The sequence below is a fragment of the Pseudopipra pipra genome, chromosome 21 (assembly GCF_036250125.1).
Source record: "Pseudopipra pipra isolate bDixPip1 chromosome 21, bDixPip1.hap1, whole genome shotgun sequence".
NCBI classification, from domain to species: Eukaryota; Metazoa; Chordata; class Aves; order Passeriformes; family Pipridae; genus Pseudopipra; species Pseudopipra pipra.
In genome coordinates, this window is record NC_087569.1 from 291216 (window position 1) to 314876 (window position 23661).

At 41.2% G+C, this 23661-nt stretch overlaps 1 protein-coding gene across 14 annotated transcripts in view; it reads left to right on the forward strand.

The window, feature by feature from the left end:
* Window positions 1-23661, forward strand: part of GTF2I (general transcription factor IIi) — a 105189-nt gene that overhangs the window by 58085 nt on the left and 23443 nt on the right. For 10 of the 14 annotated variants that reach the window (XM_064677584.1, XM_064677586.1, XM_064677580.1 and 7 more), the window contains 7 exons: window positions 3519-3620; window positions 6874-6936; window positions 9399-9500; window positions 13578-13643; window positions 15362-15463; window positions 19903-19968; window positions 22917-23100. In XM_064677584.1, the coding sequence (XP_064533654.1) occupies window positions 3519-3620; window positions 6874-6936; window positions 9399-9500; window positions 13578-13643; window positions 15362-15463; window positions 19903-19968; window positions 22917-23100 (685 nt within the window). The remainder of the gene's footprint in view (window positions 1-3518; window positions 3621-6873; window positions 6937-9398; window positions 9501-13577; window positions 13644-15361; window positions 15464-19902; window positions 19969-22916; window positions 23101-23661) is intronic. The other 4 variants (XM_064677585.1, XM_064677591.1, XM_064677587.1 and 1 more) reach the window with 2 other exon arrangements.

A 23661-nucleotide genomic window follows, 5' to 3' on the forward strand; every position in this document is an offset into this window, starting at 1 on the left:
CTTGTCACTGAATAAACAGACTTATGTGCCAGTGTTGACTGCAGCTTGGATTGTGCACTGCTTGGTAAACAGATCTAGTCCAGAAGTTTTATAAAGCTACAATATGGTGAAGGATATTGGACTTCCTGGGCTGGTTTTGAAATGATGCCTGGCAGCAGTTTGCATCTTTCACATTAATTTCAAGCATTGGTAATGAAAAATACTCATTGAACACACAGGAAGGATGTTATAACTTTCATTCATTCTGAAGAACACATTGTTTTGTAAGCACACTGTAGTTATATAAAATTTCTGGTGAACACTAGCTTCTGGGAAGAACTGTACCAGAACAGAAGGGCTGTGTCACAGGTGGCATAAGCGAAGCCTCAATTTATTTGCCTCATAGCGATAAATACGAGAGAAAAACCTTTGTACTTGCCACTTGCCTTTCTCATCTGAATGGCACTAAAGCCACTGCCCAGTGTTGCTGTTGTTTTCAGTCTAGGATCTTGGTTGGGAGTCAGCTCTGTTTCTTGTGTTTGTGGATTACATGTCCTGTGGCTGCTTTAAAGCACTTCTGCGAGTGGCTTTTGCAGTGCTTGCTTCTGGAATTCGATTAGGATTGAGACCACCCCATTAGCAATCTAGGAAATAGGCAGGGGCATTTAGGACAGAAGCTGCCACTTCTGGCATTACTATTACCTTTTTGTCATCCAGCAATAAAGTAACTCTTACATTTCCTCAACAGAAGAGGTAATAAGAGAAGAGTCATTAAGTTCTGTGTATCTGTAAAGGCCTTTCCGCAAAAGTAAAAATGGTCTGAAGGGGTTTTGTCTGACAGAATATAATACAACTGCATAGGTACAAGGTGTGTCAATATGTCATGTTATTCTTGCAAAGTGAACTATACCCTTAGTGACCTGGGTACTTGCTATTTTTTATGTGAAATTGATTGTCTTTGTCTGTTGAAATGGTTCATTTTCCATTAAGGTCGCAGGTGTTGGGAATTGGACAGTCTTCCTAGCTCAGGAACCTAAGGAGGATAGGGTTGGATTGAGAAGTGACTGGCTGAGTAGCAGCTCACCCAAAAATTCCTGCATTTGCAGTTTTCCTGTCTGTCCATGTGTGTGTGTTTAAGGTGGAGTTGACCTGTTACATGAGTTTTCATTTGCATCTATTATTTTTACAGTGTTTTGAAACTGGTTTTATCACCTTTGAGCTCTTCAAGACAAAACTTAGGTGCTGTTGTTGTGAGACTTTCTAGTGGAATGGTACTACTTCCAGTTAGATAAAAAAATGTCATCAATATCTGCGCAGTTTATTTCCTGATTTCCTTTTGCTGTTGCATGGTCATTTTATGATTGTGAGATGTGTAGTTGCATTTCAAAATCATAGAATATGCTGAGTTGGCTGGGACCCACAGGGATTATTGAGTCCAGCTCTCATCCATCCAATGGATCATCCCCAAGAGTCACACCATGTGCCTGAGGTTATCGTCGAATCACTCCTTGAACTCTGTCAGCCTTGGTGCTGGGGCTACTGCCCTGGGGAGCCTGTTCTGGTTCCTAACCAACCTCTGTGTGAAGAACCTTTTTCTAATATGCAACCTAAAGCCCCCCAGCACCATTTCAGGCCATTACCTTGGGTCCCCTCTCTGGTCAGCATGGAGAAGAGATCAATGCCTGTCCGTCTTCTTTCCCTCACAAGGAAGTGGTAGAGTGCAATTAGGTCTCCCCTCAGTCTCCTCTTCTCCAGGCTGAACAGACCAAGTGCCCTCAGCTGCTCTTCACACGGCTTCCCCTCAAGGCCCTTCCCCATTTTTGTTGCCCTCCTTTGCATGCTCTCTAATAGCTTAGTATCTTTCTTTTGTCACGGTGCCCAAAACTGCACACAGTATTCAAGGTGAGGCTGCCCCAGTGCAGAGTAGAGAAGGACAATCATTTCCCTTGACCAGCTGACGATGCCATGCCTGATGCCCTCCAGGACACAGTTGGCCCCTCCTGGCTGCCAGGGTACTGCTGACTCATATTCAACTTTCCATTGACCAGGATGCCCACGTCCCTTTCCTTGCACTGCTTTCCTTCCCTAGTCTGTCCAGACATCCAGGGGTTCCAATCCCAGGTGCAGAATCCATCACTTTCCCTTGTTGAACTTCATACGGTTGGTGATTGCCCAGCCTTCTGATCTTGTGAGGTCTCTCTGCAGGGCCTCCCTGCCTTCGAGGGAGTCAGCAGCTCCTCCCAGGTTTGGGTCACCTGCAAACTTGATCAGTGTCCCTTCTGGTCCTGTATCCAAGTCACTTATGAAGATTTTGAAGGGGACAGAGCCTAAGATGGAGCCGTGTGGAGTCCCACTAGTGACAGGTTGTCAATCTGATGTCACCGTAGTCACTGTCACCCTCTGTGCTCAACTCATAAGCCAGTTGCTCACCCACCACATGATGTGTTTATCCAGCTGTGGGCTCGACGTTTTGTCCAGAGGGATCCTGAGAAAGACAGTATCAGAGGCTTTACTGAAATCTTAAAGGATTACATCAACTGTCTTCCCAGGTGGATTACGTTGTCATAGAAGGAAATCAGGTTTCATAAGCAGGACTTTCCTCTCCTGAAGCTGTGCTGACTGTGACCAGTGACAGCATTGTCTTTAAGGTGGTTTTCAATTTTTCCAAAAATAATCCTTTCCATAGCATTACCAGGCATTGAAGTGAGGGTGACAAGTCTGTGGTTTCCAGGGTCCTCCTTCTTGCCGTTCTTGAAAATTGGGACAACATTCACCAGCTCCCAGTCAGCCAGGACCTCTCCGGATTCCCAGGACCGCTCAAAACTCATCGGAAGGGGTTTTGTGAAGACATCGGCAGCTCTTTGAGGATTCTGGGATTAATCCAATCAGGCCTTATAGTAGGGATCCAGCTTTACAGGGTTGACTGGAAGTTGATCATTCTCACAGTCATGGTTCTCATGCTCAGGGCATTGAGACCCTCTTGGTTGTTCATTCATGTTGAAAACAGAGGCAAAGGAAGCGTTAAACACCTTTCCCTTGTCTCTGTCCCTGTTTGTGAGGTGACCATCCTCATCCAATACTGGGCGGATAACATTTCTGTATTACTAATTGCCATTAGTATATTTAAAAAAATCCTTTTTATTGTACACCACATTTCTGGCAGCTTCAGCTGCAGCTGAGCTTTTGCCGCATGAATTTTCTCCCTACAGTGGCAAGCAGCATCTCTGAATTCTTCCCGTGTCACTTGACTGTGCCTCCATTGGGCACGCACCTTGCTTTTTTGCCTTATTTCCATGAGAAGCTTCCAGCTTGCTTTTCATGGCTTGTGCCTTGCAGAGGCTGTCTTGCACAGATTGTTCCTACACAGGTAGGAACAGGAGCTTTCTAAAGTTTCTCAGATAAGTAATTGGTTGCACAATTTGATGCCCTGATAAGCCCAGTCCAATACTTGCATTAGAGCTTTGAAATTCAAAGCAGCTCCAACATTGCATATGAAGTGTGTAGACATTGAACCAGTAATATTTTTATGTTTCTTTAAGATGATGACGACTACCTGCCCTGTAATGAGAGACCGAAACGCACTAGGTCAACTAATGAAGCTGGCAATACTGGTAGAAGAAAAGTGAGAGAGTGCAATGTTGGTAAGATAAAAATTAAGATTATTTTGTCTCTCTGCTTGGTTTTCTGAAGAGGTGTCAGGCAATGTCATGCTGCAGAAGCGAGACACACCCGTGCAAGCATTCATTTAAGAGCCCAGGGCTCTTTTTAGATGTATTGCAGGAGTATAATCATCATCATAGGCTACCTTTGTTGCTTTTTGTTCTTCAAAGTGAGCACGTGAATGGACACACAGAAAGTTGGGATCTTTTTGGTGGTGTTGTTTCATGATCCCTTATGTAGAGTTCTCCACAGAAATGCATCCACACGCCATGGTTACTCTGGTCAAAGATGCTTCCCCAGGGATATTTTGGAAGTCCTTTACCTCTCCTTTATTCCTTAGTTTGTTTTGGTTTCTGGACACATAGCCCATTCATCTGTCTACTTTTATAGTAGACAGTACAGTCAGGTATATGTTTTTTACTTGATATGTGTAAAGGAAGCCACCGGTGTTCAGATTGCAGTGAAGGAACAGATGTGGAAACACCGTTAGGAGATCAGAGATGTGAAATGTTTTTTGTGAGAATAAATTATTGTAATCGGTTGTGGTTTTTTTACTGAAATATTGAAAAGGTGTCATCTTAGTTGGAGTTGTACTTCTTCTCCAACCACATTTCTCTTTTCATATTTCCACAAGGTTGTCTTTTGTGATTTTGGTTTTGTTTTAATCTCTCAAATCACACAACTCTGGAGCATGCTATAAACAGATTGGGATGGAAGTTGTTGTTATTTTAAATCATGAATAGCATTTGTAAGGTACTCGTCACCCAACATTGCGTGCTTTGACGTGATGTGAAAAGTACATCATCCTCCACTAGCTTCATTCTAAGCACTAAGGCTCTCCAGCCTGAGTTGTGTGCTTTTAAAAGCCAGGTTATGGTAGCAGCAGTGCTCCTTCTTGCAAATCCTGTTAGTTTTGCTTTGAAGGTAACTATCATCATAGGTAAGGGTACCATTACATGAATAAAAAGCATGTCTGTTGATAAAGGAGAATAAAGTTCTTTGCTTGTGCTGACTGCACTGTTAACTCCACCTATTTGAGAAGAAATTATCTAGGTACTTTGTTTTCCTAAGCATAATGCCATGAGCTTTATGCCTGACTGTGAAGAGAGAGCATGAGGAAAGGGAAGTGTAATAGGAAATGACCAAGACACTGGCTTTGCCTTGGTTTTGACTAGAATTTTATACCTACAGATGCTGAGTGTGGCCCTTTGAGTCAGAATAAGGTTTTCTTACGGACCCTTTTCTCAAATCTGTTTACAAGTTTACAAATCTCTTTACAAGTTTCTGTAAGAGCAATGCTGAAAGTTGCACCTGGTTTTGCTGAACAGAAAAAATCTGTTGTTCATGAAGGTTAGTATTTATAAAAAGGTCTAGAGACAGTGACTAAAAATTGCGGGTAACAGTCTAACTTAAATTTCACTTGTGATTTAGATAGGCACACAGAGTAGGCAGTCTTGTCTGGATTCTAGAAAATGAAATGATTTATTGCTGATCCTCACAAAAACGAGTAAGAAAGAAAAACATCAGTGACAGTGTTTGGATTTTATAAACTCTTCGGTGTAATCTGTCTGTTATTAAAGAAATTCATAGAATAGGCATTTAAAATTCTTCCAGGAGTTTGTCTAAAAGCTACAGCCAGTGATGCATAGTTACAGAAATGATTGTTTTCTGCAAAGAAAAACGTCAGAGACACGTATGAATGTATATTTTGGTAGATATGACTGGGGCGTTTCACTCTTTTTCCCCTCCAGTAACCGTGACAAGATGGTGATAGAGGAAGTGGCAAAATTATGGTGTGCCTGGGATCCCCTGGGCTAGCTGTAGCTGATAAAGGTGTCTGAGGTCTTAGTGAGATTGGATGAGCGGGCAACACGGTGTGATTGAAATTCAGCAATCAGAAAGTTAAGGTTATGTGCATCAGAAGAAATTGTTTTAAACTGAATGAAATCACGTTTGAGAAACTGGAGCCAGTGCTGGTGAATGACAACATTTAGGACTGTGAAGAACGTTGCTGCTGAGGAGCTGTGTGTATTTACCCAAGATCAAGGGATACCTAGGGATGATAATACGTTGTTAAAAACCCCCTTACTTTAATGTTTGAAACAGTTGGTTTAATGTGACTGTAGTGGGTCACTGTGGCTGGGTTTTGGTAGTGGGGGGGCTACAGGGGTGGCTTCTGCTAAAAGCTGCTAGAAGCTTCCCCTGTCCCATGGAGCCAATGCCAGCTGGCTCCAGGACGGACTTCCTCCCGCTGACCAAGGCCAAGGCAATTAGGAATAGTAGTGACGCCTCTGTGATAAGATATTTAAGAACAGAAGGTTGTGGCGCAGAGAGAATTCCAGCCAGGGAAGAGCAGAGTGAGAACGTGGGAACAAGAAGGTAGACATCAAGGTCAGTGCAGAAGGAGGGGGAAGAGGAGCTCCAGGCAAGGGAGCTGAGGCCTCTGTGGCCCGTGGTACAGACCATGGAGCAGGCTGTCCCCTTGCTGCCCCTGGAGGACCTTTGGTGTGCAGAGACCCTCCCCTGCAGAGACCTCTCCCAGCTGTTAATCTCAACTCAGGAATCCTTAGCTGTTTTTTTTTTTATCTCTCCTCTGTCCATTTGCAGAGGGAGAGTGAGAGAGTGGCTTTAGTGGGTACCTGGCATCCAGCCAGGGTCAACCCACTAGAGTGACTTAAGAAGAAATGTCCCATCTGGGAGTTTTCTTCCAGAACTTTGTTACTATCTGCTTTGGCTTTTTTGCGTGAGTCTCTTAATTACGACTGTTTCTCAGGGATTTGGTACTGAACTGGATGGACCATTTGCTAGTCTTGTGGCTGTTCTTAAATTTCAAAAAATTGTGTACCTTTGATTATTTTTTCAAATTTTTCTGATGCTCTCAAGAAGGTTCTAAGTGATCAGTTGATGTGACAGTTCTTTTTCTGACCGTACTTTATGTTCATGTCTACTAAAAGAAAGACCACCTAATTCTTTCGTTTTGTTGTGCTTTGCATTGGTAGTTATCTACCCAGCACTCACTCAGAATTAGACCAGAACATCATACTCTGTTTTCCATGGACAGGATGATCTGTTTGATATAGTTCAAATATACTCCAGTTAAAGCATCTCAGGAGATGCTGCAGAACGTCTACTATAGACAACATCACGTGAAGGGCCTTTGAAACAGAGATTCCTTCTGACTTGCTCCCAAAGCGATATCATACTCCATTCAGCAGCCCTGTTTTTCCCTTTCAGCTTCCTCCCAGCATGAGTCGTCAGAAACACGTGAGAATCCTGAGGTCGAGGTCACTATTGAAGGTCAGTTCAGTGGTTCATTGATTTCAGTCTGTTGGGCATTTTTATATCCAAAAAATGCTTTCCAGTGCCTGCGTTACTTGTCACTGAATAAACAGACTTATGTGCCAGTGTTGACTGCAGCTTGGATTGTGCACTGCTTGGTAAACAGATCTAGTCCAGAAGTTTTATAAAGCTACAATATGGTGAAGGATATTGGACTTCCTGGGCTGGTTTTGAAATGATGCCTGGCAGCAGTTTGCATCTTTCACGTTAATTTCAAGTGTTGGTAATGAAGAATAGTCATTGAACACACAGGATGTTATAATTTTCATTCATTCTGAAGAACACATTGTTTTGTAAGCACACTGTAGTTATATAAAATTTCTGGTGAACACTAGCTTCTGGGAAGAACTGTACCAGAACAGAAGGGCTGTGTCACTGGTGGCATAAGTGAAGCCTCAATTTATTTGCCTCATAGCGATAAATACGAGAGAAAAACCTTTGTACTTGCCACTTGCCTTTCTCATCTGAATGGCACTAAAGCCACTGCCCAGTGTTGCTGTTGTTTCCAGTCTAGGATCTTGGTTGGGAGTCAGCTCTGTTTCTTGTGGTTTTGGATTACATGTCCTGTGACTGCTTTAAAGCACTTCTGCGAGTGGCTTTTGCAGTGCTTGCTTCTGGAATTCGATTAGGATTGAGACCACCCCATTAGCAATCTAGGAAATAGGCAGGGGCATTTAGGACAGAAGCTGCCACTTCTGGCATTACTATTACCTTTTTGTCATCCAGCAAAAAGAAACTCTTACATTTCCTCAAAAGAAGAGGTAATAGGAGTCATTAAGTTCTGTGTACATGTAAAGGCTTTTCATCATCATCATGGCTGGGCTTTGTGAAGGACGATTTGGGAAAGGCTCTATCCACATTTGTTACAACCACACTGGTGGCTAAAAAGGCCAATATGAGATAGACACATCCGATTGCAAAAGGCACAGCAGAAACACTGCTTAGGTGGTATATTCTGCAAGACACGATTCTTTCTGCCTTGTCTTTTCTCCTCGAGAGTGATTCTGCATGTATTCTCAAAGGAAGCAGCAGTGTTATAGATGGTGTGTCTCCAGACCTCCCGATTGGAGGCCAGAGTAGACCAGTTATGGTGATCAATATGGCCAAGGCTGAGATGTTGTTTCAGGGAGTCTTTGTATCTTCTCTTCAGGGCTCCTCTCTTACAGCAGCTGGTGGCAAGTTCACCATAGAGCAAGATCTTAGGGAGGCGGTGGTTGGTCCTTCATCCTGGAGACGTGCCCTGCCCAACACAGCTGTGTTCTAAGTAACATGGCCTCAATGCTTGTGACTGCTGCTTGTTCTAGAACAGATGTATTGGTCACATAATCTGACCAGTGGATGTTAAGGATTGTGCAGAGGCAGCGTTGATGGAAGCGTTCTAGGAGACGCAGGTGGTGGCAGTAGATGACCCATGATTCAGAACCATATAAAAGAGTAGACATCACAGTGGCTTTGTAAACACTGATCTTAGTACTTTTCTTCAAGTGTTTATTATGCCAAACGCTATGGCCATACCACCCCGAAAATGCCCGATCCCATCTGATCTCGGTAAATGCCTTTCCGCAAAAGTAAAAATGGTCTGAAGGGGTTTTGTCTGACAGAATATAATACAACTGCATAGGTACAAGGTGTGTCAATATGTCATGTTATTCTTGCAAAGTGAACTATACCCTTAGTGACCTGGGTACTTGCTATTTTTTATGTGAAATTGATTGTCTTTTTCTGTTGAAATGGTTCATTTTCCATTAAGGTCGCAGGTGTTGGGAATTGGACAGTCTTCCTAGCTCAGGAACCTAAGGAGGATAGGGTTGGATTGAGAAGTGACTGGCTGAGTAGCAGCTCACCCAAAAATTCCTGCATTTGCAGTTTTCCTGTCTGTCCATGTGTGTGTGTTTAAGGTGGAGTTGACCTGTTACATGAGTTTTCATTTGCATCCATTAGTTTTACAGTGTTTCGAACCTGGTTTTATCACCTTTGAGCTCTTCAGGACAAAACTTAGGTGCTGTTGTTGTGAGACTTTCTAGTGGAATGGTACTACTTCCAGTTAGATAAAAAAAATGTCATCAATATCTGCGCAGTTTATTTCCTGATTTCCTTTTGCTGTTGCATGGTCATTTTATGATTGTGAGGTTTGCAGTCATGTTTCAAAACACAATGTTGTTTTCCTTCGGAAGTACAGAAGCAGCTGTGCTTTTTGCTGTTTTGTGCCTTACAGAATCTGTCTTGCACAGGTTGTTGCTACAGGGGTAGGAAGAGGAGCTTTCTAAAGTTTCTCACATAAGTAATGTGTTGCACAGTTTGGTGCTCTGATAAGCCCAGTCCAATACTTGCATTAGAGCTTTGCAATTCAAAGCAGTTCCAGCATTGCACATGAGTTGTCTGGACATTGAACCAGTGTTCAATTTTTATGTTTCTTTAAGATGATGATGACTATCTGCCCCCTAACGAGAGACCAAAAAGTGCCCAGTCAACTAATGGAGCTGACAATTCTGGGAGAAGAAAAGTGGAAGAGTGCACTGTTGGTAAGTGTAGAGTAAGATACACGCAGGTATCCCCCCAAAATGCCAAGGCATTGGAACGATCCCAAAACAGATTTATTTCCAAGGCAAGAACACAAAAACCTACAAAGCAAAATCTGCCCCAGCTGAGGAAAATGCTGGGCCTGAGAAACTCCTGCCTCCTGATCTCTGCCAGGCTTGTTTTCTTCTCTGGCCTCCTCCCCCCAGGCTCACTGCCAGCATGGCCTGTAACACCCATGAGGGTTTCTCTCTCCTCAGCCCAGAGAGAGAGACTGCAGCTTTTTAACTGGAATGCAAAAGGTGAAGGGAAGGGAAAACATCCAACTATTTTTTAAAATGTACTCTTGGGCAGGAGGGACTTTCTTAGGGAAAACAAGTTCTAACTCCTCGTTACAAATTCTTCTGAAAGGGTACCACCCCTACAGTAAGATAAAAATAAAGCATCTTTTGTCCCTCTGCTTGGTTTTATAAAAAGATATTCTGCTGCAGGAGCGAGACAGAGCTGTGCAAGCATTCATTTAAGAGCCCAGGGCTCTTTTTAGATGTACTGCAGGAGTATAATCATCATCATAGGCTACCTTTGTTGCTTTTTGTTCTTCAAAGTGAGCACGTGAATGGACACACAGAAAGTTGGGATCTTTCTGGTGGTGTTGTTTCATGATCCCTTATGTAGAGTTCTCCACAGAAATGCATCCACACGCCGTGGTTACTCTGGTCAAAGATGCTTCCCCAGGGATATTTTGGAAGTCCTTTACCTCTCCTTAATTCCTTGGTTTGTTTTGGTTTCTGGACACGTAGCCCATTCATCTGTCTACTTTTATAGTAGATGGCATATTCAGGTATATGTTTTTTACCTGATATGTATAAAGGAAGCCACCAGTGTTTGATTGCAGTGAAGGAACAGATGTGGAAACACTGTTAGAAGATTAGAGATGTGAAATGGTTTTTTTTGTGAGAATAAATTAACGTAATCGGTTGGGATTTTTTTTTACTGAAATATTTGAAAAGGTGTCATCTTAATTGGAGTTGTACTTCTTCTCCAACCACATTTCTCTTTTCATATTTCCACAAGGTTGCCTTTTGTGATTTTGGTTTTGTTTTAATCTTCCAAACTACACCACTCTGGGGCATGCTAGAATCTTTTATTATTTTTTTTAAACTTTTCTGATGCTCTCAAAGTGTTCTAAGCAGTCAGTTGATGTGACAGTTATTTTTGTGACCTGTGCTGGTTTAAAAGTAAACCGGCAGGAGAAATGAACCCAACTCAAGAGAGATTACAAGTCAGAGTTACAATTTACTAAAAAGATTACAATAAATAGAATGATAGAGCGAAAACTGGTTTTACCCCCCAAAGGCAGCTGTATAACCCAGCACTCTGTGACAAGAACAGAACAGTGTTCATTTGCTGTTACCACGTGGCCCCCCCCGGGTGCAAAGTAAAAGGAAAGGAAGCCTGTTGGTCCAGATGATGGTCACAGTTCTGCAGAAGTAATGATTGCCATCTTGTCGAGAGTGGCAGTCACAGTCCTGTTGAAGTTCTTGTCCTCCTCTGGATCTGAAGGGTGGTACCAGAAGTCCCAAAGCCGGAGGATTATATATTCTCAGGTTCGGGTGGGAATGCCTAGTTCATCCTCCAGGGCAGGAAGTTTCACAATGGGTGATTTAACTCTGTGAGTCCTGGGATATTTTTGGAATCTTTGATGGCCTAGGTCATTGCAGCTGCCTATTATTGCCATCCCTTATGGCCCAATAGCAGAGATGACCCTCTCAGGCTGGGTGTGAAGGTGCTAATGCCTCCCTGGAGGGGAGTTATCACAGCTGAGTCACTGGTGTGAAGACAAAAAATCACTCACCTGCATCTCAGGGTTCTTCAACACCCAGTTTGTAGCCTGAGGTGTCAGGTGTGCCCTGGGCAGCTGCCGCAAAGGGTCCACTATTACCAGTCCATTAGAAATGACATAGAGGGTGTAGAATACAGAGTTTTGGTTATACCCACATAGTGATAAACAGGTCAAGACCTTAAATCATCTTTTCCGGGAGCTGCTTTATGCTGATGAAGCCGCCCTTGTCGCTCACACAGAAGCAGCTCTGCAGCGTTTAACATCCTGCTTTGCTGAGGCTGCTGAGCTCTTTGGGCTGGAAGTCAGCTTGAAGAAGACAGAAATTCTCTATCAGCCTGCACCTCAGGAAGTCTTCCATCATCCCTATATCACCATTGGCCAATCAGAGCTCAAATCAGTCCAGTAGTTTAATTACCTTGGTAGCCTCATCTCCTCGGATGGTAAGACTGATGGAGAGATAGACAACAGGTTAGCAAACGCATATAGTGCTTTCAGAAAACTCCATAAAAGCATTTGGCATAATAAACACTTGAAGAAAAGTACCAAGATCAGTGTTTACAAAGCCATAGTGCTGTCTATTCTCTTATATGGATTTGAATCATGGGCCATTTACTGCCACCACCTGCGTCTCCTAGAACGCTTCCATCAATGCTGTCTCTGTACAATCCTAAACATCCACTGGTCAGATTATGTGACCAATACATCTGTTCTAGAACAAGCAGCAGTCACAAGCATTGAGGCCATGTTGCTGAGAACACAGATGCGCTGGGCAGGGCACGTCTCCAGGATGAAGGACCAACCACTGCCTCCCTAAGATCCTTCTTTATGGTGAACTGGCCACCGGCTGCTGTAAGAGAGGAGCCCTGAAGAGAAGATACAAGAACTCCCTGAAACAACATCTCAGCCTTGGCCATATTGATCACCATAACTGGTCTGCTCTGGCCTCCAGTCGGGAGGTCTGGAGACACGCCATCTATAACACTGCTGCTTCCTTTGAGAACACACGCAGGATAACTCTTGAGGAGAAAAGACAATGCAGAAAGAATCGTGCCTTGCAAAATACACCATCTAAGGAGTCTTTCTGCTCTTGCCTTTTGCAATCAGACATGTCTGTCTCGTATTGGCCTTATTAGCCACAAGTATGCTTGTAACAAATGTGGGTAGAGCCTTTCCCAAATCTTCGTTCGCGAAATTGAGCCATGATGATGATGATAAACAGGTCCAGGCCTCTGTAACTAGGACATGACCGTACTTTATGTTCATGTCTACTAAAAGAAAGACCACCTAATTATTTCATTTTGTTGTACTTTGCATTTGGTAGTTATCTACCCAGCACTCACTCGGAATTAGACCAAAACATCATACTCTGTTTTCCATGGACGGGATGATCTGTTTGACATAGTTCAAATATACTCCAGTTAAGGCATCTCAGGAGATGCTGCTGAACGTCTACTATAGACAACATCACGTGAAGGGCCTTTGAAACAGAGATTCCTTCTGACTTGCTCCCAAAGCGATATCATACTCCATCTTACAGAGATCTGAAAGCAGATGCTCTTGAAAATGCACAAGTGCAGCATTACTGTGCCAGAATAAGTAAAACACGTTCCTTCATACCCTGCTACTTAATGTTGGTATAGTTTCTGATCTAGCTGCCTGTAGTTTTTTAAACTTTACTGCAGTTGAATATAAATTGCTGTTTCTCACACCGAGTGTTGATAGGCCTAATGCTGTTTGTTTTGTTGGTGCACACGGCCCCAACAAAAGCCTTTGTGATCATGAATTTCCCTCCCGTGTTTCATTATTGGCCTTGCAGCCTGTTATGGCGGCGGTCATTATAGTGCAACAGCCAGAGGCTGTGTAAATGGTAAAGAAATGCATAATCTGTGGTGGCACACAGCCTTTGTTTATATTTTCAGTAATCCTTGATAACAAAGAGAAAAATATTTATGATTGTATTAATCCTTCTAAGCCAAGAAGAAGGGATTTCCTACTGTCCTTGCCACCAACTCTGCACTGCTGCACACGTGGTTTAGCAAGTGTAATCCTCACCTCCTTACCCTTGTCTGGAATTGCTTCAAGGCTTTTGGTAAAATATCTTTGCTTCTGCTTTTCTTCCCTGCAGTGAGTGCCAGGGGTTTCTCTGACAAATGTTAGTTTAAATGCAGAATCGTGGAGTGTTTGGTTAGAAAACCCTTTTCTGTGTCCATCATTCAGCAGCCCTGTTTTTCCCTTTCAGCTTCCTCCCAGCATGAGTCGTCAGAAACAAGTGAGGATTCTGAGGTTGAGTTCTCCAATGAAGAAGGTCAGTTCAGTGGTTCATTGATTTCAGTCTGTTGGGCATTTTTATATCCAAAAAATGCTTTCCAGTGCCTGCGTTACTTGTCACTGAATAAACAGACTTATGTGCCAGTGTTGACTGCAGCTTGGATTGTGCACTGCTTGGTAAACAGATCTAGTCCAGAAGTTTTATAAAGCTACAATATGGTGAAGGATATTGGACTTCCTGGGCTGGTTTTGAAATGATGCCTGGCAGCAGTTTGCATCTTTCACGTTAATTTCAAGTGTTGGTAATGAAGAATAGTCATTGAACACACAGGATGTTATAATTTTCATTCATTCTGAAGAACACATTGTTTTGTAAGCACACTGTAGTTATATAAAATTTCTGGTGAACACTAGCTTCTGGGAAGAACTGTACCAGAACAGAAGGGCTGTGTCACTGGTGGCATAAGCGAAGCCTCAATTTATTTGCCTCATAGCGATAAATACGAGAGAAAAACCTTTGTACTTGCCACTTGCCTTTCTCATCTGAATGGCACTAAAGCCACTGCCCAGTGTTGCTGTTGTTTCCAGTCTAGGATCTTGGTTGGGAGTCAGCTCTGTTTCTTGTGGTTTTGGATTACATGTCCTGTGACTGCTTTAAAGCACTTCTGCGAGTGGCTTTTGCAGTGCTTGCTTCTGGAATTCGATTAGGATTGAGACCACCCCATTAGCAATCTAGGAAATAGGCAGGGGCATTTAGGACAGAAGCTGCCACTTCTGGCATTACTATTACCTTTTTGTCATCCAGCAATAAAGTAACTCTTACAGAAGAGTTCTTATTATCTCAACAGAAGAGGTAGTAAGAGTCATTAAGTTCTGTGTATCCATAAAGGTCTTTCCGCAAAAGTAAAAATGATCTGAAGGGGTTTTGTCTGACAGAATATAATACAACTGCATAGGTACAAGGTGTGTCAATATGTCATGTTATTCTTGCAAAGTGAACTATACCCTTAGTGACCTGGGTACCTGCTATTTTTTATGTGAAATTGATTGTCTTTGTCTGTTGAAATGGTTCATTTTCCATTAAGGTCGCAGGTGTTGGGAATTGGACAGTCTTCCTAGCTCAGGAACCTAAGGAGGATAGGGTTGGATTGAGAAGTGACTGGCTGAGTAGCAGCTCACCCAAAAATTCCTGCATTTGCAGTTTTCCTGTCTGTCCATGTGTGTGTGTTTAAGGTGGAGTTGACCTGTTACATGAGTTTTCATTTGCGTCCATTATTTTTACAGTGTGTTGAAACTGGTTTTATCACCTTTGAGCTCTTCAGGACAAAACTTAGGTGCTGTTGTTGTGAGACTTTCTAGTGGAATGGTACTACTTCCAGTTAGATAAAAAAAATGTCATCAATATCTGCGCAGTTTATTTCCTGATTTCCTTTTGCTGTTGCATGGTCATTTTATGATTGTGAGGTTTGCAGTCATGTTTCAAAACACAATATTGTTTTCCTTCGGAAGTACAGAAGCAGCTGTGCTTTTTACTGTTTGGTGCCTTACAGAGGCTGTCTTGCACAGGTTATTCCTACAGGGGTAGGAAGAGGAGCTTTCTAAAGTTTCTCACATAAGTAATGTGTTGCACAGTTTGATGCCCCGATAAGCCCAGTCCAATACTTGAATTAGAGCTTTGAAATTCAAAGCAGCTCCAGCATTGCACATGAGTTGTCTGGACATTGAACCAGTGTTCAATTTTTATGTTTCTTTAAGATGATGATGACTATATGCCCTCATATAAGAGACGAAAAAGGACCAAGTCGACTAATGAAGCTGGCAATTCTGAGAAAAGAAAAGTTGGAGAATTCAATTTTGGTAAGATAAAAAATTAAAATTATTTTTCTCTCTGCTTGGTTTTCTGAAGAGGTGTCAGGCAATGTCATGCTGCAGGAGCAAGACACACCCGTGCAAGCATTCATTTAAGAGCCCAGGGCTCTTTGTAGATGTATTGCAGGAGTATAATCATCATCATAGGCTACCTTTGTTGCTTTTTGTTCTTCAAAGTGAGCACGTGAATGGACACACAGAAAGTTGGGATCTTTTTGGTGGTGTTGTTTCATGATCCCTTATGTAGAGTTCTCCACAGAAATGCATCCACACGCCATGGTTACTCTGGTCAAAGATGCTTCCCCAGGGATATTTTGGAAGTCCTTTACCTCTCCTTAATTCCTTGGTTTGTTTTGGTTTCTGGACACATAGCCCATTCATCTGTCTACTTTTATAAGATTCTGTGCAGTCTGGAATATGTCCTTTGGCACATTTTTTGAGATGTTTCTTAGGAATTCTGGAATTTGAGGTGAATTGAATAGTCTCCTTGGATCTCCTTGTGACATCTGTATTGTGTGAATCATGTATTTAATGCTAATTTCAGCCAAAATAATAAAGTATTGTGAGCTGTCATCTTTTAAGGTCATTACTACTAGTAGCCACTTCCATATTTAACATTATTTTTGGGTGCTACCGGAGAACATAATGTCAGCATTGGCGAGTACAATACTTACCACTTACTCTTGCAAAGCTTTCCCTATATATATTCTCTCAGCAGAAAACAGCATTTAAGCTTTGTGTGCCAACAGTTTTTGAAGAGAAATAAAGAGTGATGTTGGTTAGAGATGTAGAGCAAAGGTAATTAGCTTTTAGGACAATAAAAATTTTAGTTGAGCTTGCAATGTTGAAACACCAGTTTAAGAGCATCTCAGAGCTTATCTGCTCACTGTTGCTGTGAGTTGACTTAGTAGTTTATTGCTCTGAGCTATTCTCAAGAAAATTTTGTTCTAAACCACCCACTCTTAGATTACAGGGATTTACAGCTCATGGGTTTTTCAGACATCTTTACTCCTGGGTTTCCTAATCTGTACTGGCGTTATTACCCCTCATGTTCACTTTGGGGTTCACCTACAGAAAGTGGCATTTCTCTATAGTGTTTCCAGGTCTGTTTAAAACACAAAATGAATGTGAGAAGCTTCAGAGAAAGATGCTTCATTTTCTCTAATGGAAAAACTAGCAACTGTTGGTAGTTTCAGTGCTGGTGTTTGGATATTTCAGAAGACTTTGCACCTTTGATAACCAAGTCTAATATTAGCTAATGGGACAGGAGAAAGGAGGTGGTTAATTCTATCATGAGAAGCTGCAGAATGACAAAGGCACATGCACTCAGAAAACTGGAAAAGGGGTATAGATGCTTGAGAGAGAAATCTGTCTCATCTGATAAGGACTTCCAGTATTTTACATAACAGCAATGAGATGTTTGGGTTGGAGGGACTTCGTTGATGTCTTGATTGATTGATCAGGTAGCCCAAGTGGCCTGAGAAACAGGGTGAATAATGAACTGTGCTCTTAGTTTTGTGGAGACAGGAAAACAAAATAATTGTAACAAATGTCTATTAAAATGTTTGATAGAATTTGATAATCTCTGGGAAGGGAGGTTGGATTTCAAAAAAAATCTGAACCAGCTGTTTGAGGTTAAAAAATATCATTGCTGAAAGGAACTGACATTGTCAGTAAAAATCACTTTCCACGTTCTTTTGCTTTCTTAAGAAATTTTATAAAAAGGTCAGAAGCCTCAAGTTTTGTCTTGCAGTTGTGTTAAACCATTTTAGTGGGGAATAAAGTCCCCCTAGCTGTTGTCTGACTACAACAGTGATGGGAAGTGTGTATGTTTTTTCCCCATTTTGGCACACTGTTGAGCACAGGTTTTACCAGCTTGCAGCATGCTTAGAGTTGCTCTTTGTTTTCCATGCTGAGTTGTGTGTTTTCTGTTTTATTTCCCCATGGAGTACTCTATGGCATTGATATGGGAATAGTAGAGTGCCTAGTACCTGAACATTAATGTATGTACACTGTGCAGGTTTCCTCAGCTGTAGTGGATGTTATCTGGAACATATCCAAAAGAGCAGAGAATGGATAAATTGAGGAGACTGTGGACAAATGGGGGAAGTTTTCAGGATTGGTTTTTAACTGGGATGGTGTATCAGAAGGTGTTTATGGAGGAATAGAAGGAAACCACCATTTATTTTGGTGCCTACAGGAAAACTAAATTGCTTTGCGGTGGTTACTAAAACAGAGCTTAGTTTTGTGATAGGTCTTCAACTTTGCTATGTGAGCACAAAGTGTGTGATGAAAGAATGTTTTTACAGTAATTGGTCAGGATCCAAGGGGTTAGTAATGCTGACAATCAGATTAAAAAATCACACTGGTTACCTGATAATCCCTCTGAATTTTAAATATCTCTGTTGTTCGATTTACTAATAAAGTATAAAAGTAGCCAAAAAAACAGTGTGCTGACCAAAATGTGAGCCAGTTTATGATTTTTTTTCCAGTTTCCTGTTCTCTGTGTATTCACCATTCCAAACAAAAATGCCTGTAATGTGTATTTTATTATGAATCCCTGTAGTGTTTCCATTGGAGGGAGAGGGACATGAAAGTAGGAGATTGAAAAGATCCACATGGTATATTTGACCAGTGATAGTGAGATTTGGAAACTGAGAAAAATGAAGCCTTGATAGCTTAATGGCTTATGTAGGAGACCAGTCGGTGTAGGAGCAGTGTCTCCTAAAATTGTGCAACCACCAATATTCAGTATTATTTGTATGCTTCTATATGGTTGTTTTGTAATATGGTATGACATTGTTTCTGCCTGTTCTCCCTCTAACGAAAACCAACCTGAGTTTTAGAGGAGATCATTTCTCGAGTCTGCCTTAGAGCTTGACGAACTGACAGGATCTCAACTGTTAATGCTTTCCTCAGTTCCACTCCTGAATCACACAGATGCCTTTTAAAACCCTTGCTCCATGACTGTCCATGTGTGTTCACCAGCTCTGTGGAGTAAAGTAGGGTTTCCCCTTTAGACCAGCCAGTTCTGGCTCATATTTTCCTGACTCTTCTGCTAAAGCTGCTGTTAATCCATTGTTCCACTGGTCAACAGAAAATGCAGTTGGTGGTTGTGCTAAAATCAGAGAGAGCTTCATCTAGGTCTGTATCAGAAGTTAAAGGAGGGAATATTGTAAGGAGAAAGCGTCACAGGAATAGAAAACATTGAGCTCACAGTGTGTTTATCACATAAGAAGCTGTGCAGTACAGGGTAGCAGTAGAAGGGTGGCAGAAGTAATTGTATAAATTTATCCACAAGAATGTAATTTCAAAATCTGCCAGGTAACTAGAATGAAGAGTTTGTGTGGATGCAAGGGAGCATGCCAAAATACCCTTTCCCTGTTAAAAAAGGTCTAATTCTTGCCTACATCTGAAGCATTCTGTTCTGTTGATATCCATGAAACTACATTAAAAAAAAAAGATTAAATATGGACACCAAAGCTGTGTACATTGGTCTGAGAATGAATATTTAAGTCCCTTTTGATAGAGACTCAAAATTCAGTCCTCTATCTTGTCTGATATAAGTATTTTTTGACAACTGGAAGTGTCATAGCTTGAATGGCATCATTTTTTGACCTCTGTAGTTACTAGATTCAAGTCTTTGGAGTAAGAAATAAGCTGTAAGTACACTTGCTTAATTCTTTCTTAAAAGGCCAGACGACATCTGGTAACATCTACAAAAGAGTTGTGGAATTTTCCTAAAAGCATTGAGATAGTACAAAAAAGCCGTGAAAACGTGTGCTCTGTCACAAGCAGAAAATTAAGTGTTAAAATTCTACCATTTAATGCAGTTGTCCGTGTAACACAGGACTGGATTTGGATAACTTCTGTCTTGCAGTCTCTATCTTCTTTCAGAAGTAGGATTTATGAGGATGTTTTGCAACACCAGGACTTGGAGAAATGCTGGGTTAAGGTAGAGGATGGCACAATGCCTCCTGACCCAGATAGTTATACAGATTTGCGCCAAAACAACTCCATGTATTCACTGTATGCTTTATCAAGCTTCAATAATTAAGCTTTTCAGCACAAAATTTAGATAACTATCAACAGCAGCTACAAACTGCCTTTACCCCTGATGGCTATGAGAGCTGCTGACTGATCCGTCGAAGAGAAACCAGTTTTGGAAGTTACTTTAGCCTGGTTTGTGTTGTGGTTTTTTTAACTCGATTTAATATACAAGTTTGGGAGGTAATCTTAAAGAATTTATTCTGTACTTTTTTTTTCCTGAACATATCCATTTGCTTTAAAGTATAGCCTGTACTGTACTCTGCAGTCACCTGTATGCAAGTGAGCAGTAAAAGCACACTACATGTTTCATTGGTAACACAGACTTTACAAGAGATCCTCAGTTTTGTTTGTAGTCTGACATGTCCTTCTCTTTGCAGAGAAATGGAATGCACGAATTACAGACTTGAGAAAGCAAGTTGAAGAGCTGTTTGAAAAAAAATACGGTATGTGCTACACACCATTCCAAACCATTGCCTCTAGTTCTTACTGTGACAGCCCTTTGGCTTGTATCTTGTTGGCTCAGGAGTACACCTGAACTGACAGCACCAAAGGGTTAAATACTGCTAAAAGACGTAAAACTGGGGAAAGTAGCTTTTTTGATTAGCAGAGTAATTTCAAAATGGAGTGTCTCCATTTGGCACCAAAGCGCAAAACTTGGTACTAGTTTTGTTCAGTTTCCTGGAACTCCAGCATGCTCATGTCTTAGGCAACCACATTTGAGAGAGCTGTCCTTTTTTCTGTAATTACACCGAGTTCTTACATGAAAGAATCTTGTTAGAATGGCTCTAGGGAGAGGTTGCCACTCATTGATTGTTCCTGTCTGATCATGACTGATTTGCAGTGAAGCAAAAATTATATGTTAATGGCTCTTGGAAAGAAAAAGGATCAGACATGTTTCCAGATGCTGCATGTAGATATATTTTGTGTCCCAGTATCACAGACTAAAACAGCATCAGCAAAGATTTCAAAATAAATGGTGGTGCTCATCTGCCACAAAAAGTGGAAGTGCTTTCAGAATGGACCTTGTGATTTGGAGTTATTACATGTTTCGGATGTGACTATCATCTGACATTTAAACAGCCCACTGAAAGCAACTCACATCAAGTTCAGGGTCTAATTCACTGTATTTTAATTGCTCTAAAAAGGAGCATCATTCTTAGTGAATTGCTTTAATTTTGATTTTGTGTTTGCACATAGTCAGCCTAAAAATCTCCTGTGTAGTCTGTGGAATACTGAGCTATTCCTGACTTTCCATAGCAGGGCATCTGGTATTAAATTATCCCCTTTTCCCTGTGGATGACAACATTGCTTTGATTCACAAACCAATTCCTTATCAGACTCTAGTTCTTTCTGTATGGGCATGCAATCTCCCATTTACTGAAATGAGTTATGGATGTCCAGAATTCCCAGAATGCTCTTCTAATTTGTTGGCTTTTGTAGCTCCAAAGTGTTTTAGCAATGTCAGTCACTGTAATCCATTGCAACTGATGTATCTGAAAATATAGTTTTGTGTCTAGATGAAAATTAAATGGGTTTACTTGTTAGTGACTTTACATATACAGACTAATTTATAAAAATGAAAGCTGTATTCACTAGAATTTCTGTGCAAAAACATGTAAGATTCCAAATCTGAGAAGCCTCACTGCAGACTGTGATGCTGATGGTGTTTTTAGGCTCTATGAAGTGTACTGGCTAAAAAATTTGCTGATTTAAGAGAAATAAAGACTCTCACTTGTAAAAACTTACCTGTTATTAGTTACTTACGTAAACAGAGAGGATTTCTGTTCCTGTGAAGCTGTTCTTACTTGATGCTTGGTAGTGATCTGGGTTTTAGTGATGTTGATCTGTTACCCTGAGCTTGTCTGCTGGATTTGTTGCGCTTTTCACCACATGCCACAACAGCCCCCACGGCTGAGAATAATTTTCTTTTTAATTTCTTGAAAGAGGTATATGACTGCAATAAAAATCTACATTAATGAAGGACTGAGGTGATACACAACAGCTCTTTTGATTGTTCTGGAGCACCTTTGGCATGTGTTTGAGTAGGGTTTCATTAGTCTATTTGCGAAGATTCATCATTAGGTTCGTGTCCATCTCTATGATTCTATTCTCTGTCTCCAGTTTTGGCTATCTTGTATTTGCCAGTTGAAACCAAGTCTAATTGAAACACCGTTCTTGCAGTTTTCTAAAACTTTGACACTCAGTTCCGATCAGCATAGAAGACTAAGATACATAGAAGACTAAGATGACATATGTACAAGACTAATAGAAAACTGTACTAAGAAATGCACTTGTTTTCAAAGTTTGCCTATTTTGTGATAAACAGCCCTAGAAATATTCTGGTTCCAAGTGGTTGAAAGAGTGTGTTACCCACGTAGCTTTAAAACTTTTATTGCATTTAAAAATTTGTGAGTTAATGAGAGCATTTTGCATAGACAATGTCTGAACCACGGGCCACTTAGATGTGACATTAAGTTGCTTGAAAAGGTGCCCAGAGTAGTTTTGCTTTCAGAAATGCTGCCACAACATCACTGTACTCTAATTTGGCCTCAGTTTGGCTTTTCTCTCCTCAAATAATTTTTTACATCTAATTTCCATAGTGAAACAACAGAATGTACCGAACTATTTGTTGCATGGCTTACAAAATTAACATACCCTTGGGAGTATAAAGAAATCAGCCCTCTTCATATTTGCAAAGCCTTGTGTCATTCTCCAGTATTTGCCAGCCTGATACATGTATTGATATGATTATGGTCCTCATAACTTAAATACACGGAGGTTATTTTCCATCTGTGACTGAGTCAGTTATTTGCTTTCCATTTGCTTCAAAGACCTCATTAGTAAGGCCATGCTTTTTTCAATAGTGTTAGAAGTGTATTGTTTATTTCCTTAGTGGTTCCTTGGATTTCTAAAATAAACCACAACTTTAGGAATTCACTGAAAAAGAAGGGATGTGTGCCCCTCCTCCAAGGCTTTAATGACTTTTGTAAGCCAATAGTAGTAACAAATAATAATAGTAAGAGCTAGTGAACTGAAACATGCTTGGTTTATAATTAAGTCTAGGTAACTTCATCTTTCAAAATGAACTATTAAACAAAATGAAAATAGTGTGACTCTTCACTCTAACAGGTGCAGTTGTTATGAACTGTTAACTGTTAAGAAACATTTACAGAGTAAAGGGAAAAGAGGAGGATCTACATCTGCAGCTTGTTTACTGTGAATCAGAGTGATTTTGCTACAAAACAAAAACAATGAATGCTTGCATATTTAAATGTGCTGAGGGGTTATTGCCCATCTACTAATTATAATGTTTATCAGAGTGATATCAAACAGGTAATTTGATTAGAGCCACAAGCCAGTCTAATCTTTTTATTCTTCTTTTTCCTCAAAGCTGAAGCTATAAAAGCAAAAGGTCGAGTGTCTATCCCATACTCACTCTTCCAGTCAGCTGCGGAAGACTTACAAGTGGAAGGGCTGCCAGAAGGTGTCCCCTTCAGGCGTCCATCCACGTACGGCATTCCCCGGCTGGAGAGGATACTTCTAGCAAAGGAGAGGATTAAATTTGTGATTAAAAGGTATGGAACTTTGAATTTTTGTCTGTACATTACTCATTGTTTTCTGCTGGCTCCTCTCTGCTTCATTTTATCTTCAAGAACTTCCAGACTGGTTTCTACTGACGTATTCATTTGCAATACTAAGGAGGGATTTTTAGTTGATGTTCACTCTGATAAACTCAGCTTATCAGACCAGCAGAACACCACAGTGGTGTGGGCAGATCTCTGGACAGATCTCTTCAATATTATGGATTTCTTGTCATGAGCAGATCTCTTTGTACTGTTCAAATCTCTTCAGCTGCAGTACCTGTTAAAAGCCATTGACTTTGGCATATTTGATGCTATCTGAGGATCTTGGCCTAAATTTCAGCTTGTGTTTTTATTTTTTTTTTCTTGCTGGAACGCTGTATCAAAGTGTCTATGGCTATATCTGTATAGAGGATCTCCCAGGGCAGGCTTGAGGCCAAGATATAGCTACTGGTTCCTGTGGTTTAATTGGATGTGTGTCTTGTGTGTGCCTGGAGGTAGATCAGGTAGCATACATGAAGGACACCTAAGGTGCACCTAGAGACTGCTTGAAGC